The sequence below is a fragment of the Moschus berezovskii genome, chromosome 3 (genome assembly GCF_049115385.1).
Source record: "Moschus berezovskii isolate FMDL1 chromosome 3, NW_MosBer_1.0, whole genome shotgun sequence".
NCBI classification, from domain to species: domain Eukaryota; kingdom Metazoa; phylum Chordata; class Mammalia; order Artiodactyla; family Moschidae; genus Moschus; species Moschus berezovskii.
The window spans coordinates 11,217,426-11,235,486 of NC_142462.1; the positions used below are offsets into that span (position 1 = coordinate 11,217,426).

The 18,061-nt window shown below is 42.0% G+C and overlaps 1 protein-coding gene across 8 annotated transcripts; it reads left to right on the forward strand.

Annotated features, from left to right (window-relative positions):
- Nucleotides 1–19: 19 nt before the first annotated feature.
- On the forward strand, nt 20–9,930 carry FIGNL1 (fidgetin like 1). 8 transcript variants are annotated; one of them, XM_055420364.2, is made up of 5 exons: nt 39–172; nt 543–728; nt 1,146–1,220; nt 1,852–1,940; nt 2,451–9,930. In XM_055420364.2, exon 5 carries the CDS (start codon nt 2,461–2,463, stop codon nt 4,492–4,494), a length of 2,034 nt encoding a protein of 677 aa, XP_055276339.1. In that variant the 5' UTR covers nt 39–172; nt 543–728; nt 1,146–1,220; nt 1,852–1,940; nt 2,451–2,460; the 3' UTR covers nt 4,495–9,930. The 8 variants fall into 8 exon arrangements, with proteins under 8 accessions (XP_088689179.1, XP_055276344.1, XP_055276339.1 ...); XM_088833053.1 differs by lacking the exon at nt 543–728 and having other exon boundaries at nt 20–172; XM_055420366.2 differs by lacking the exon at nt 39–172 and having other exon boundaries at nt 362–728; nt 1,146–1,232.
- The last annotated feature ends 8,131 nt before the right edge of the window (nt 9,931–18,061 follow it).

The window sequence follows — 18,061 nt, forward strand, 5'->3', positions numbered from 1 at the left end:
CTGAGCCGGCAGCAGTGCGCAGGCGTACACGGTCCGCGCGCTTTTCGGAAGCCGCGGATCGGTGGCGAGAGCCTTGGGAGTCTGAGGCCGGGTGGGGCGCGGGGCCGGGAAGGCTGAAGGGAGAGTGGTTCGCGTGCGGGCAGGGCGACCCGGGAGTGTGGTTTCGCGGCTGGTAAGGCTCCGGCGGCGTCGGGTCCGGAGCCGGCCTCTGGGGAGGCGGTGTCCCGCGGGCCGCGCGGGCGGCGGTCTCCCGAGGCTCGGCGGGGAGGCGGGGCGAGGCCCGGGGCCGGAAGGGAGGGCCTGCACCCCAGGTCAGGGCGGCGGCGGGCGGCGGGCGGCGGGCGGCGGGCGGCGGGCGGCGGGCGGCGGGCGGCGGGCGGCGGGCGGGCCCTCCCTCCCTGTCAGCGCCGCTGGGCCCGCCGTCCGCAGCCCGGTCAGCGCGGTGACCTGTCCCCGGGGGTGCTCCTCCGGGGGCAGGGGGAGGGTCGGTGAGGTGGGAAGCACCTACTGTCTGGACCGACACCGCATCCCACAACCGGCAGGGAAACCCCCAGAAGATGGGCCCGCAGCTCATACATCACCGCCGAGTAACCGCCGGAGCGATCTAGGAAGTGGCGTCCGGGGCCGGGCTGTGCTGCTGAGGGGCGCTGGCCAAGCCGTCTTTGGTTTGTGTGTCCGTAGTCCTTGGGTGAATGATTGCGTTGAAAGGGAAAAAGAAAACTTGAGAGGTGAATGTTGAAGAAATCGGAGAGGGTGGAAAGGAAAGAGCAGGGTATTGAGGGGGACAGTGATTAGAACGCTGAGCCTTTGGAAGAATCTCAGGGTTGCAGATGATAAGATGGGATGACGTTGTGGGACAGGAATAGGATATTCATGGTAACAAGAAAGTTGGTTGTAAGTGACTTCCAAGTCACTTCTCTTGCAATTTCTCATTTCTCTTATTGATTAAAGGGATTAAAATAGGATAAAATGGAATAGTGGAAAGAGGGATAAATTGTTAGGAAATGTCAGTTCCAGTTTTGAATTTATACCAGTTTTGAATTTATAGCTCTAAGCAAATTAGGATCTCTCTGAGTGTTTTTTTTTTCTCAAAAATATTACAGAATTTATGAATGCCTACTTACAATATGACTGATTCTTTGTAGGGTTCACGGTAGAAAGCTGTATTAAGCATGGCTCTTGTACCAAAAGAACCTGCTGATATTAAGCTATATTTACAGGTAATTTCGAAGGTAAAATTTAAATTACATAAGTTCTTGGTTTTTACTTTACTGCAGTACCCTTAGGAAGCTTCAACATTCTCTTACACATTTTTCCTGTGGATTGTCAGGTAAATTCTATACATCCACCAACATTCATCTACACATCTACAGTTCTGTGAAAATAATTTAAACAATGTAAGAAGGTTTATAAGACTAACATGAGGGGGGGAAATCTAAAATAAAGCACTTTACTACCTACTCGTTCTCATATTTCATCACAGCAGCTTCGCTTTTTAAAGCATCCTGTGAAACTGGGAAATTGTGAGCACTCTTTTAAGTGCTCATCTACCTGTTCCAAATCCTTGGAAACATTTAGTATGTGATAATTGTTCGTGTTTGTTATCTGTGACCTTTGGTGGCACTGGGAAGGGGCGTTTTGTCCATGGTAAAGTGCACATGACCTGCAGTGAAACTGCTCATGTGTGAATTCTGGCACCATTGCTCACTGGCTGTGTGACCTCAACTTAAGTTTCTGAACTCTCAGCCTCAGTGTCTGCATTTGTGCAGTAAAGAGGCTAATAGTAATTTTCAGGTATTTTCATATTCATTATTTGACTTGATTCTCACAATGATTTCTCTCACTTTACAGATAAAACTGAAGGCCCAGCAATAGGAAGAAGCCAGCAGGGCACTGTTCTTCTGATTGTCCTTAGAGACCAGATTACACGCCTCTGCCTGGTTTGTTTTGTGTTGCTCGTCTCTAGTTCCATTGTTTTCCATGTTGCCGCCACTGTCTTTGATCTTCTTGCATTTCGTGTTTGTGGTGGTTCTGGGGAGAGTGACCTATTAAATAACTAGGCCCATGGCCTTGACAGGACCCAAGACTTTCCAGAGGGCAGTCCATTGAAGTGCCCTCAGAATGCCCAGCCACCTCTAGGTCACTACCACCACCCTCTAAACCTTGTGAATGTTTTTCCTGTTCACAGGGAAAATTGTTATATAACTAAAACAGTTTAACCCATAACAGAGCATTATTAACTCTTTAATCTTTTATATCTTGAGTATTTGAAAGCTATGGTTAAATAGATGTTTCCACTATAAACAGCCTTTCCTTATAAATTTACTTTATAAATAAAAAGCCCAGTGTGCCTTCCTTAAGATGGGCAAAGATTTTAAAAGTATGTTTAAAGTGGTATGTCTTTGTTTCCCTCTAAACTGAATTTTTTTCATCTTTGTTATTTGTTATAGAGCCTCTAAAATGCAGGCCTCCAGCTCCAGGTCTGTACACCTGAGTGACTGGCAGAAGAATTATTTTGCACTTATATCTGGCACATGTACACCAGGACAAAAGGCAGATGCCTACCGAGCGCAGATACTCCGCATTCAGTATGCATGGGCAAGCTCTGATATCTCCCAGGTCTGTGCTACTACACTGTTCAGAAAATACGCAGAGAAATATTCTGCAGTTATTGATTCTGACAATGTTGAAACTGGCTTGAATAACTATGCAGAAAGCATTTTAACTGTTGCAAGATCTCAGCAAACTGACAGTGACAAATGGAAGTCTGGATTGTCAATAGATAATGTGTTCAAACTGAGCAATGTGCAGGAGATGATGCGTGCTGGCAGGAAATCCAAAGACTCTCTGTTGGCGCCTGCTGATGCATCACTAGTCATCCACAAAGAGGCCACTGCCTTTGACATTCCTACATTTAGCATTTGTGGTGGTTCTGGGGAGAGTGACCTGTTGACTAACTCAGCCCATGGTGCTGACACGACTCAAGAGTTTCCAGAGGGTGGTCCTTCTTTGAAGTGCCCTCAGAGTGCCCAGCCACCTCTGGTCATTAATACCACTAAGACATGTCCTGTAGCCTCAGCAGCTTTTGGTGAGTCAGCCCTTGCAAAGTTCCATGCCAAACCATTATTTGGGAATGTCAAAAAGGAAAATAACAGCTTTCTAAAAGGCAACACAGGACTCAGTGTGTTCTCATCTAATCAGTCTTGTTTTCCTTCTTTCTGTGAAAATGCACGGGACAGAAAAGCTTTTTATGATACTGGCACCATCGATGCACTTTCTACCCCAGTGCTGAATAATGCTTGTAGTAAAACAGAAGATAATGGCCAAAGAGGGGAGAGCAGCCTGCCTGCTTTTAAAACTGCAAAGGAACAGTTATGGGCAGATCAGCAGAAAAAGCACCACCAGCCCCAGCGTGTATCAGGGTCTTCATATGGTGGAGTGAAAAAGTCTCTGGGGGCTGGTAGATCCCGAGGGATATTGGGAAAGTTTGTTCCTCCTGTACCTAAGCAAGATGGAGGAGATCCAGGTGGGGGGATGCAGTATAAGCCTCGGGGTGCAGGTGCTGCAGACCCAGCACATCCCATGGATGAGCGTCTAAAGAACTTGGAGCCCAGAATGATTGAACTTATTATGAATGAGATTATGGATCAGGGACCTCCAGTAAATTGGGAAGACATTGCAGGCGTGGAATTTGCCAAGGCCACAATAAAGGAGATAGTTGTGTGGCCCATGTTGCGGCCAGACATCTTCACTGGCCTACGAGGACCCCCTAAAGGCATTCTGCTCTTTGGTCCTCCTGGCACTGGTAAGACTCTGATTGGCAAGTGCATTGCTAGTCAGGCTGGGGCAACATTCTTCAGTATCTCTGCTTCCTCCTTGACTTCCAAGTGGGTGGGTGAGGGGGAGAAAATGGTCCGTGCATTGTTTGCTGTAGCAAGATGTCAGCAACCAGCTGTGATATTTATTGATGAAATTGATTCCCTGTTATCTCAACGTGGAGATGGTGAGCACGAATCTTCTAGAAGGATAAAAACCGAATTTCTAGTTCAGTTAGATGGGGCAGCCACATCTTCTGAAGACCGTATTCTAGTGGTTGGAGCGACCAACCGGCCACAAGAAATTGATGAGGCTGCCCGGAGAAGGCTGGTGAAAAGGCTGTATATTCCCCTCCCAGAAGCTTCGGCCAGGAAACAGATAGTCGTTAATCTGATGTCCAGGGAGCGGTGCTGCCTCAGTGAGGAGGAGCTTGCGCTGGTGGTGCAGCATTCTGACGGGTTCTCCGGGGCGGACATGACGCAGCTGTGCCGCGAGGCGTCTCTGGGTCCTATTCGCAGTCTGCAGGCTGCTGACATTGCCACCATAACGCCTGATCAAGTTCGCCCAATAGCTTTCAGTGACTTTGAAAATGCTCTCAGAACTGTGCGACCCAGTGTATCTCCGGAAGATTTAGAGCTTTATGAAAACTGGAACAGGACTTTTGGTTGTGGAAAATAAATGGGACACTTAGGATGGCATCTTTGTCGTCTTGTCTTTTCACTTTTTATTATAGCAAGGAAATTAATGAATTGTTTGTGAAATGTATATTCTGAATCTGTACCTCAGAATAACAATATGTTAACTTTTACAATTGATTGACTTAGACTCTATTAATATAAGCTCAATTTTCGTTCCAGTTGTTTCCTGATATTTAAGCCTATACATACAAGATAGGAATGCACTTTTTGTTTTATTGCTAAGAGGTCTTTTCAGGTTGTATACTGTGATGAATAGTAAGCTCAAACAGGAGCTTTAAAAACTGTGATTTGTGTATGAGAATGTATATGACTCACACGCATGTTTTATTGAAGAAAGTTTCTTGTGAGGATTACATCATGCTTAGTGTTGGCTGCTATAGTGGTTTACATTAGAAACTGAGTGTTGTTTACTGTTGTTTAATGATCTCAACCAAAGCTAGAGTAAACGTGCCCGTGTTTACTTTGTTCTGGCATGTAACCTCTTATGGTTCCCTTCCTTTACCAAGACTAAACATGTTCAGAAATAGGTGTAATCTAATACCAGAGGCATCCACAGAACAGAAAGGGGAAGAATGTGTTTTTCCAGGGGGTAGGTGATGTTTACAATTAGTGTTTTATTTGACACTGCTTTATAGCCTGTAGGGTTGGTCTCATTCAAAAATGTTTTTAGGTTTTTCAAATAGACTGTTTCATTTTCTGAATAATACACGTTCTTTGTAGAAGCATTACAAAATAGAGGTGAACAAAAGAAAATGAAAATCATTGTTACCTTACTGTTTTGAGGAACACACTACTAACATTCCTGTTGCTTCCTCCAGATGTTTTATATGGGAGCAGGGTTGAGCTGTGTTCTCGTTTGTAGTTTGCTGTTTTCTTTAAAGTATATGAGTCATTATCATCTTCCACATTGAGATCTATAATATCTTCCCTTACATAAGTGCCTGGGATCCTGTGGCACGGGTGGCCAATAATTTAGTCAGCCCTCTGTTGTAGGACATTTAAATCAGGTCATTAGGGTCACCTTTTGTTTATTGTAAACAGAAATATATTAAATGCCTTAGTGATCTTTTAAAAATTATATACATTTCTTGAGTGAGATTCTTGGATTAAGGATTTTTCAGGCTTCTGGTGTGTGCTCTATTATAAATTGCCCTCTGAAACAGTGACACCCTGTGTAAAATTCCCACATGCACTGAATCAAAGTGCCTGTTTACCTGTACCCGCTGGACAGATGCAGGTTTTGTTAGCATTCTTTTGCATCCATTCATTCAAAAAACTATCAGATGCCAGGCAGTATTCTAGGTGCTGAAAATAGACCAGTGAACAACACAGTTCTCATGGAGATTGCTTTCATGTTCTAATGTTTTGAGAACAATACAATGTAAGAAATGAAATTTGAAATTTTTAGTAGGTGAATTTAGGCAATTTATTTTAATTTTTATTCTTGGTCTGCCTGCTATTTTTATGCTCTTTTAAAAGCTTTATTTCTCCATCTTTTAATTTTTGCCTTTGAGATACATCTTCATATAATTTGGGTATTAAATCTTTTGTCCTACTTTTTTGTTGTATCTTTTAAAATCTTTAAGCATTTCACCATCTTTCTTATTATCTATGTCCCTTTCCATTCAGCATAACAGCACTGTAACATTGGATTTCTGTAGAAAATTTGGGCTAGGGAGTCACTTGGCAGTTGTTTCTGCGTTATACTAGCCTTCTTTCTCTCAGCTTTTTGTGATTTGCAGTATGTTTCTTGAGGCATTTGGGTAGGAAGTTTCCTAAAACTTAAGACTTGAAATTTCTTTGTATCTCTACATTATGAATATCCTCTTGATTGAATATGGAAATGTTGGGTTGAATTCTTTGCTTCCAAGTGTTTTGTGTGTCACTGTCCTTATCCATTATTTCTGAGAAGTAAACATTACCTGTATTTTTTAATATCATTGAAAGATACATTTCCTTTGTAGAAATACACACATTTTACCAACAGATGTAACTCATTTGTATATCAATGCTTAAAAATATTGGTAGGTAGAGTGTCTCCAATTTTAGTATAAGGGATTTTTAAATGTTTTTTCTTATTCATCTGATTATGGTTCTTCGATCTATATTCTTTGGGAAATTCTATTCCAATTTACTGTCTTTGCCATCCTTTAGAAATTCTAATTCATTTTCTCACTTACAAAGTACTTATCCAGTCTACCTCCATGTCAACCGGTTGATAAGGTGGAGTACTTGTAACCAGAGGGACATGTTATTAGACTCTGACTCTGTCGTTGATTGATTGGGACTATAGCCCCCTGACTGTTGAGTCTTAGTTGTGAAATGAGAGTAGTCTGTACCTATCTTGTTGGAGAATGAGAATCCTGTGGTACAATACAGGCTTACAAAGCCTGATTGCTCAATAATTGTGCATCCTCCTTTTTCTGGCTTGATTCTGCCTTCATTCCTTTGAAGGATCATTTTCTTTTCAACTGTTTCACGTGATTGTTCATGCTAGCTTATTCTTCAGTTCAGTTCAGTCGCTCAGTCGTGTCCGACTCTCCGTGACCCCATGAGTCACAGCACGCCAGGCCTCCCTGTCCATCACCAACTCCCGGAGTTCACTCAAACTCATGTCCATAGAGTCGGTGATGCCATCCAGCCATCTCATTCTCTGTTGTCCCCGTCTCTTACCCCCCCCACCCAACTTTTCCCAGCATCAGAGTCTTTTCCAGTGAGTCAACTCGTCGCATGAGGTGGCTAAAGTATTTCAGTTTCAGCTTTAGCATCAGTCCCTCCAATGAACACCCAGGATTGATCTCCTCTAGAATGGACTGGTTGGATCTCCTTGCAGTAAGAGGGACTCTCAAGAGTCTTCTCCAGCACCACAGTTCAAACGCATCAATTCTTCTGCGATCAGCCTTCTTCATAGTCCAACTCTCACATCCATACATGACCACGGGAAAAACCATAGCCTTGACTAGACGGACCTTGGTTGGCAAAGTAATATCTCTGCTTTTTAATATACTATCTAGGTTGGTCATAACTTTCCTTCCAAGGAATAAGCGTCTTTTAATTTCATGGCTGCAATCAGCATCCACAGTGATTTTGGAGGCCCCCCAAAATAAAGTCTGATACTGTCTCCACTGTTTTTCCATCTATTTCCCATGAAGTGATGGGACCAGATGCCATGATCTTTGTTTTCTGAATGTTGAGCTTCAAGCCAACCTTTTCACTCTCCTCTTTCACGTTCATCAAGAAGCTTATTCTTAATTCTACCTTAATCCAGTGTGGTATTGCACAAAAACAGATATATCGATCAATGGAACAGAATAGAGAGCCCAGAAATAAACCCACACACCTATGGTCAATTAATTTGTGTCAAAGGAGACAAGACTGTACAATGGACAAAAGAAAAGCCTCTTCAGCAAGTGGTCCTGGGAAGGTTGGACAGTCACATATAAATCAACGAAGTGAGAACACACTCTCACATCACACACACAAATAAAATGGCTTTAAGACAAGTGTAAGACATGACACCATAAAGCTAGAAGAGAACATAGGCAAAACATTCTCTGACATAAATCTTGTCAGTGTTTTCTTAGTTCAGTCTCCTAAATAGAAATAAAAATAAATAGGACCCAAGCAAACTTAAAAGCTTTTGCACAGCAGAGGAAACCATAAAAGAAAAAGACAACCTATAAAATGGAAAAAAAATATTTGCAAATGAATCAATCAACAAGGAATTAAACTTCAAAATATAGAAACAGCTTATACAGCTCAATATAAAAATAAAAATCTACTTGGAAGATCTAAATAGTCATTTCTCTAAAGACATACAGATGGCTGACAGGCACATGAAAAAATGCTCACCATCACTAATTAGAGAAATGCAAATGAAAACTAAGGCATCACCTCACACTGATCAGAATGGCCATCATCAAAAAGTCTACCAATAGGGGGCGATCCTAAAATGGCAGAGGAATAGGACAGGGAGACCACTTCCTCCCCCACAAATTTCATCAAAAGATCAATTGAACGCTGAGCAAATTCCACAAAACAACTTTTGAACGCTGTTGGAGAACAGCAGGCACCCAGAAAGGCAACCTGTTGTCTTCGAAAGGAGGTAGGACAAAATATAAAAGATAAAAAGAGACAACAGAGTTAGGGATGGAGACCTGTCCTGGGGAGGGAGTCGTAAAAGAGAAGTTTCCAAACACCAGGAAACACTGGAGGTTCTGTGGGGAGTTTTGGAATCTCAGAGGGCAACATAACTGGGAGGAAAAAATAAAACCCACAGATTACGAGCCTAACCGCAACTCCTAGAGGAGAAGTAGCCCAGACAGACGCTCGCATCTGCTGCCAGCAAGTGGGGGCTGAACAGGGAGGCATGGGCTGCATTGCTTAGGGTAAGGACCGGGCCTGAATGTCCTGAGGACAATCTGAGGGAGCTAACAACCCAAACCATGGGATAGCCAGAGAGAGAGAAAACTTTCCTGTGTAAAGCTCTAACCTAAGGCACTGCTGGGCCGCTCACAGAATAAAAGGATTGAGCGGGTACCAGAGGAGAGCTAGCCGGCTGCAGAACAGTCCCTCCACCGCCGGAGGCAGAGAGGCAGGTGGGCGACAGCCAGAACTGGAAGGCGAGGGGCAAACTCGACCCCAGAGATGGCATCCTCTACCAAACTGCGAGCAGGCTCTCAGTTGCTAACCAACTCTTCCTGGGATCCTGGATGGTTGACATCTGCCAGGAGGGTCTCAGCCAGAGATCAGCTCCCCAGAGGAGACACACGGCACACCTGAGACGGCGCTCCCAGGAAACTGAGAGCTGGGAAAAGGGGGTGGGGGTGGTGATAAGATGCACCGCCCACCTGGGGAGTGTGTGCTCGCCAAGCACCTGGTCACCTGAGCTTCTCAGACCTGGGAAGGGCACAAACACAAGTCCAACCGAGTCTGTGCATCTGTGGAATACCTGAGAACCTAAATCCGAGTGACTTAGACCTAGGAAGTGCAGGCAACCCAGGGCATGCTTTAGACAGTTCCCCTGCAGAGCAGCCTGGAGTTTGCCATGAGCATGGGCAAACTCTGTGGCCCAGACACTGTGAGAACTCCCCACACACGCCAGTGATATTTGTTTGCTGCGTTCCTCCCTCCCTGCAGCACAATTGAACAAGTGAACCTAAATAAGTGACCGCCTTCGCCCCCTTGTGTCAGGGCAGAAATTAGACACTGAAGAGACTTGCAAACAGAGGAAGCCAAAATAAAAAAGAGGGAACCATTTTGAAAGTGACAGGTGCAACAGATTAAAACACTGTAGTTAGCATTGACTACATTGGAAGAGGCCTACAGACCTTGAGAAGAAGTATAAGCTGGAATAAGGAACTGTCTGAAACTGAACTGACCCCACACTGCCCTCAACAGCTCCAGAGAAATTCGTAGATGTATTTTACTATTATCATTTTTTATTTAAAACATTTTTAAGTTCTTTTACTCCTTTAATTTTCATTTTTAAAACCTACTATTAACTTGCAATAAAAGACCCTATTATTAAAGCAAATTTAATATATATATTTTTTATAATTTTTGCGATTTTTTTTTGTTTTTTTAATAATGTAATTTGAGAGTCTAACCTCTACTCTAGATTTTTAATCTTTGCTTTTTGGTATTTGTTATCAATTTTGTACCTTTCAGAATCCAATCTTCAGAACCCAAAACCTATATGCTGCTCAGGAAGCAACAGTTAGAACTGGACATGGAACTACAGACTGATTCCAAATAGGAAAAGGAGTACGTCAAGGCTGTATATTGTCACCCTGCTTATTTAACTTATATGCAGAGTACATCATGAGGAACGCTGGGCTGGAAGAAGCACAAGCTGGAATCAAGATTGCCAGGAGAAATATCAGTAACCTCAGATATGCAGGTGACACCACCCTTATGGCAGAAAGTGAAGAGGAACTCAAAGGCCTCTTGATGAAAGTGAAAGAGAAGAGTGAAAAGGTTGGCTTGAAGCTCAACATTCAGAAAACAAAGATCATGGCATCTGGCCCCATCACTTCATGGGAAATAGATGGGGAAACAGTGAAAACAGTGGCTGACTTTTATTTTTCTGGGCTCCAAAATCACTGTGGATGCTGCTTGCAGCCATGAAATTAAAAGATGCTTACTCCTTGGAAGGCAAGTTATGACCAATCTAGACAACATATTAAAAAGCAGAGATATTACTTTGCCAACAAAGGTCCGTCTAGTCAAGGCTATGGTTTTTCAATGGTCATGTATGGATGTGAGAGTTGGACTGTGAAGAAGGCTGATCGCTGAAGAATTGATGCTTTTGGACTGTGGTGCTGGAGAAGACTCTAGAGAGTCCCTTGTACTGCAAGGAGGTCCAACCAGTCCATCCTAAAGGAGATCAGTCCTGGGTGTTCATTGGAAGGACTGATGCTAAAGCTGAAACTCCAATACTTTGGCCACCTCATGTGAAGAGTTGACTCACTGGAAAAGACTCTGATGCTGGGAGGGATTGGGGGCGGGAGGAGAAGGGGACGACAGAGAATGAGATGGCTGGATGGTATCACTGACTTGATGGACATGAGTTTGAGTGAACTCCAGGAGTTGGTGATCGACAGGGAGGCCTGGCGTGCTGCAATTCATGGGGTTGCAAAGAGTCGGACACAACTGAGCGACTGAACTGAACTGAACCAATGGTTACTGGCTTGATTGCTCTCTCCCCTTTGACTCTCCCTTTTCTCCCCCAGGTCGCCTCTGTCTCCTCCTTCCCCCTTCTCTTCTCTACTTAACCCTGTGAATCTGTGTGTGTGTTCTGGGCTGTGGAGAACACTCAGGGAACTGATCACTGGCTGGATCTGTCTCTCTCCTTTTGACTCCCCCTCCTCTCCTCCTGGTCACCTCTGTCTCCCTCCTCCCTCGTCTCTTCTCTGTGTAACCCTGTGAATCTCTGGGTGTTCTGGGCTGTGGAGAACACTCAAGGAACTGATCAATGGTTGGACTGGTCTCTTCTGTTGACTCCCCCTCGTCCCCTCCTGGTCACCTCTCTCTCCCTCCTCCCTGTCTCTTCTCTGTGTAACTCCGTGAGAGTCTCTGAGGGGTCCAGACTGTGGAGAACACGTAGGGAAGTGATCACTGGCCAGCCTGCTCGCTCCCCTTTGATTGCCCCTCCTCTCCTCCTGGCCACCTCTATCTCTCTCCTCCTTCTTCTCTTCTCCATGTAACTCTGTGAACCTCTCTGGGTGTCCCTCACTGTGGAGAATCTTTTCTCCATTAACCTAGATGTTTTATCATCAGTGCTGTATGGATGGAGAAGTCTTGAGGCTACTGTAAGAATAGACTGAATGCCAGAGGCAGGAGGCTTATAATCAAAACTTGAGAACACCAGAAAACTCCTGACTCCAGGGTACATTATCGACAAGAGCTCATCCAAAAGCCTCCATACCTACACTGAAACCAAGCTCCACCCTAGCACCAACAAGTTCAGAGCAAGACATAGCAAGCTAATTCTCCAACAACACAGGAACATAGCCCTGAGCATTAAAATTCAGGCAACCAAAAGTCACACCAAACCCACAGACACCTCAAAACTCACTATTGGACACTTCATTGCACTCCAGAAAGAAGAGATCCAGCTTCACCCACCAGAATAGAGACACAAGCTTCCCTACCAGGAAACTTTGACAAGCCACTTGTCCAACTACACCCACACGGAGGAACCTCCACAATAAAGAGGAACCACAAACTTCCAGCACACAGAAAGGCCACCCCAAGCACAGAAATCTAAACAAGATGAAAAGGTAGAGAAATATTCAGCAGGTAAAAGAACGTGATAAAAGCCCACCAAACAAACAAAAGAGGAGGAGATAGGGACTCTACCTGAAAAAGAATTCAGAAAAATGATAGGAAAAATGATAGTAAAAATGATCCAAAATCTTGAAAACAAAATGGAGTTACAGGTAAATAGTCTGGAGACAAGGATTGAGAAGATGCTAGAAAAGTTTAACAAGGACCTAGAAGAAATAAAAAAGAGTCAATCAATAATGAATAATGCAATAACTGAGGTCAAAAGCACTCTGGACGGAACCAACATTAAAATAACTGAGGCAGAAGATAGGATAAGTGAGGTGAAAGATAGAATGGTGGAAATAAATGAAGCAGAGAGGAAAAAAGAAAAAAGAATTAAAAGAAATGAAGACAACTTCAGAGACTTCTGGGACAATGTTAAATGCCCCAACATTCAAATCATAGGAGCCCCACAACAAGAAGACAAAAAGAAAGGCCATGAAAAAATACTTGAGGAGATAATAGTTGAAAACTTCCCTAAAATAAGGAAGGAAAAAGCCACCCAAGTCCAAGAAACCCAGAGAGTCCCAAACAGGATAAACCCAAGGCAACACAACCCAAGACACATATTAATAAAATTAATGAAGATCAAACACAAAGAACAAATATTAAAAGGAGGAAGGGAAAAACAACAAATAACACACAAGGGGATTCCCATAAGGGTAACAGCTGAACTTTCAATAGAAACGATTCAGGCTAGAAGGGAATGGCAGGACATACTTAAACTGATGAAAGAGAAAAACCTACAATCCAGATTACTGTACCCAGCAAGGATCTCATTCAAATAAGAAGGAGAAATCAAAAGCTTTACAGACATGCAAGAGCTGAGAGAATTCAGCATCACCAAAACAGCTCTCCAACAAATGCTAAAGGATCTTCTCTAGACAGGAAACACAGAAAGGGTGTATAAACTCAAACCCAAAACAACAAAGTAAATGGCAACGGGATCATACTTATCAATAATTACCTTAAATGTAAATGGGTTGAATGCCTTAACCAAAAGACAAAGACTAGCTGAATGGATAAAAAAACAAGACCCCTATATATGCTGTCTACAAGAGACCCATCTCAAAACGAGGGACACATACAGACGGAAAGGGAAGAGCTGGAAAAAGATATTTCATGCAAATGGAGACCAAAAGAAAGCAATACTCATATCAGATAAAATAGACTTTGAAATAAAGGCTGTAAAAAGAAACAAATAAGGACACTACATAATGATCAAAGGATCAATCCAAGAAGAAGATGTAACAATTATAAATATATATGCACTCAACATAGGAGCACCGCAATATGTAAGGCAAATGCTAACAAGTATGAAAGGAGAAATTAGCAGTAACACAATAACAGTGGGAGACTTTAATACCCCACTCACACCTATGGATAGATCAACTAAACAGAAAATTAACAAGGAAACACAAACTTTAAGTGATACAATGGACTAGTTAGACCTAATTGATATCTGTAGGACATTTCACCCCAAAAGAATGAATTTCACCTTTTTCTCAATTGCACAAGGGACCTTCCCCAAGATAGATCACATCCTGGGTCATAAATCTAGCCTTGGTAAACTCAGAAAAATTGAAATCCTCTCAAGCATCTTTTATGATCACAGTGCAGTAAGATTAGATGTCAACTACAAGAAAAAAACTATTAAAATACAAACACATGGAGGCTAAACAATACACTTCTGAATAACCAACAAATCACAGAAGAAATCAAAACAGAAATCAAAATATGCATAGAAACAAATGAAGATGAAAACACAACAACCCCAAACCTATGGGATTCAGTAAAAGCAGTGCTAAAGCGCAAAGAGTCGGACACGACTGAGTGACTGAACTGAACTGAACTGAAGGGGAACATTCATAGCAATACAAGCCTACCTCAAGAAACGAGAAAAATCAAATAAATAACCTAACTCTACACCTAAATCAACTAGAAAAAGAATAAATGAAGAACCCCAGGGTTAGTAGAAGGAAAGAATTCATAAAAATTAGGGCAGAAATAAATGCAAAAGAAACAAAAGAGACCATAGGAAAAATAAACAAAGCTAAAAGCTGGTTCTTTGATAAGATAAATAAAATAGACAAACAATTAGCCAGATTCATCAAGAAAAAAAGGGAGAAGAATCAAATCAATAAAATTAGAAATGAAAATGGAGAAATCACAACAGACAACACCAAAATACAAAGGATCATAAGAGACTACTATCAGCAGCTATATACCAATAAAATGGACAACTTGGAAGAAATGGATAAATTCTTAGAAAAGTATAACTTTCCAAAACTGAACCAGGAAGAAATAGAAAATCTTAACAGATCCATCACAAAGACAGAAATCGAAACTATAATCAGAAATCTTCCAACAACAAAAAAGAAAGCCCACAGCCAGATGGCTTCACAGGTAGATTCTACCAAAACTTTAGAGAAGAGCTAACACCTATCCTACTCAAACTATTCCAGAAAATTGCAGAGGAAGGTAAACTTCCAAACTCATTCTATGAGGTCACCATCACCTTAATACCAAAATCATTTAAAGACACCACAAATAAAGAAAACTACAGGCCAATATCACTGATGAATATAGATGCAAAAATCCTCAACAAAATTCTAGCAAACAGGATCCAACAACATATTAAAAAGATCATACATCATGGCCAAGTGGACTTTATCCCAAAGATGCAAGGATTCTTCACTATTTGCAAATCAATAAATGTGATACACCACATTAACAAATTGAAAGATAAAAACCATATGATTATTTCAATAGATGTAGAGAATGCCTTTGACAAAATTCAGCCTCCATTTATGATAAAAAAAAAACCCTTCAGAAAGCAGGCATAGAAGGAACATACCTCAAAATAATAAAAGCCATCTATGATAAACCCACAGCAAACATTATCCTCAATGGTGAAAAATTGAAAGCATTTCCCTTAAAGTCAGTAACAAGAAAAGGATGCCCACTCTCCCCACTACTATTCAATGTAGTTTTGGAAGTTTTAGCCACAGCAATCTGAGAAGAAAAAGAAATAAAAGGAATCCAGATTGGAAAAGAAGTAAAATTCTCACTGTTCGCAGATGACATGATCCTCTACATAGAAAACCCTAAAGACTCCACCAGAAAATTACTAGAGCTAATCAATGAATATAGTAAAGTTGCAGGATATAAAATTAATGCACAGAAATGCCTTGCATTCCTATACACTAACAATGAGAAAACATGAAGAAAAATTAAGGAAACAATTCGACTCACCATTGCAACAAAAAGAATAAAATACTTAGGAGTAAATCTACCTAAAAAAACAAAACACCTATATATAGAAAACTATACAACACTGATGAAAGAAATCAAAGATAACACAAATAGATGGAGAAATGTTCATGGATCGGAAGAATCAATATAGTGAAAATGAGTATACTATCCGAAGCAATCTATAGATTCAATGCAATCCCTATCAAGCTACCAACGTTACTTTTCAGAGAACTAGAACAAATTATTTCACAATTTTTATGGAAATACAAAAAACCTCGAATAGCCAAAGCAATCTTGAGAGAGAAGAATGGAATTGGAGGAATCAACCTGCCGGACTTCAGGCTATGCTACAAAGCTATAGTCATCAAGACAGTATGGTACTTGCACAAAGAAAGAAATATAGATCAATGGAACAAAATGGAAAGCCAAGATAAAATTCCACGCACCTAGGGACAGCTTCTTGTCCCATCACTTCTTGGGAAATAGATGGGGAAACAGTGGAAACCGTGTCAGACTTTATTTTTTTGGGCTCCAAAATCACTGCAGATGCTGATTGCAGCCATGAAATTAAAAGACGCTTACTCCTTGGAAGGAAAGTTATGACCAGCCTAGATGGCATATTAAAAAGCAGAGACATTACTTTGCCAACCAAGGTCCGTCCAGTCAAGGCTATGGTTTTTCCCGTGGTCATGTATGGATGTGAGAGTTGAACTGTGAAGAAAGCTGATCGCCGAAGAATTGATGCTTTTGAACTGTGGTGCTGGAGAAGACTCTTGAGAGTCCCTTGGACTGCAAGGAGATCCAACCAGTCCATTCTAGAGGAGATCAATCCTGGGTGTTCATTGGAAGGACTTATGCTAAAGCTGAAACTGCAATACTTTGGCCACCTCATGCGACGAGTTGACTCACTGGAAAAGTCTCTGATGCTGGGAGCGATTGGGGGTAGGAGGAGACGGGGACGACAGAGAATGAGGTGGCTGGATGGCATCACCGACTCGATGGACATGAGTTTGAGTGAACTCCGGGAGTTGGTGATGGACAGGGAGGCCTTTCGTGTTGTGGTTCATGGGGTCGCGGAGAGTCGGACACGACTGAGCGACTGAACTGAACTGAACTGAACTGATGGACAGCTTATGTTTGACAAAGGATGCAAGAATATACAATGGAGAAAAGACAATCTCCTTAACAAGTGGTGGTGGGAAAACTGGTCAACCACTTGTAAAAGAATGAAACTAGAACGCTTTCTAACACCATACACAAAAATAAACTCAAAATGGATTAAATATCTAAACGTAAGACCAGAAACTATAAAACTCCTAGAGGAAAACATAGGCAAAACACTCTCTGATGTAAATAATAGCTAGGTCCTCTGTGACCCACCTCCCAGAGTAATGGAAATAAAAGCAAGAATAAACAAATGGGACCTAATTAAACTTAAAAGCTTTTGCACAATAAAGGAAATTATAAGCAAGGTGAAAAGACAGCCATCAGAATGGGAGAAAATAATTGCAAATGAAGCAACTGACAAAGAATTAATCTCAAAAATATACAAGCAACTCCTGCAGCTCAATTCCAGAAAAATAAATGACCCAATCAAAAAAATGGGCCAAAGAACTAAATAGACATCTCTCCAAAGAAGACATCCAGATGGCTAACAAACCATGAAGAGATGCTCAACATCACTCATAATCAGAGAAATGCAAATCAAAACCACAATGAGGTACCATCTCATGTCAGTCAGAATTGCTGCTATCCAAAAATCTACAAACAATAAATGCTGGAGAGGGTGTGGAGAAAAGGGAACCCTCTCACACTGTTGGTGGGAATGCAAACTAGTACAGCCACTATGGAGAACAGTGTGGAGATTCCTTAAAAAGCTGTAAATAGAACTTCCATGTGACCCAGTCATCCCACTGCTGGGCATACACGCCGAGGAAACCAGGTTTGAAAGAGATGCATGTACCCCAGTGTTCATCACAGCACTGTTTATAATAGCCAGGACATGGAAGCAACCTAGATGTCCAATGGCAGACGAATGGATAAGAAAGCTTTGGTACATATACACAATGGAATATTACTCAGCCATTAAAAAGAATACTTTTGAATCAGTTCTAATGAGGTGGATGAAACTGGAGCCTATTATATGAGTGAAATAAGTCAGAAAGAAAAACACCAGTACAGTATCCTAATGCATATATATGGAATTTAGAAAGATGGTAATGATGACCCTATATATGAGACAGGAAAACAGACAGAGATATAAAGAACAGACTTTTGAACTCTGTAGGAGAAGGTGAGGGTGGGATGATTTGAGAGAATAACATTGAAACATGTATATTATCATATGGAATAGATGGCCAGTCCAGGTTTGATGCATGAGACAGGGTGCTCAGGACTGGTGCACTCAGGTGACCCTGAGGTATGGGATGGGGAGGGAGGTGGGAAGGGGGTTCAGGATGTAT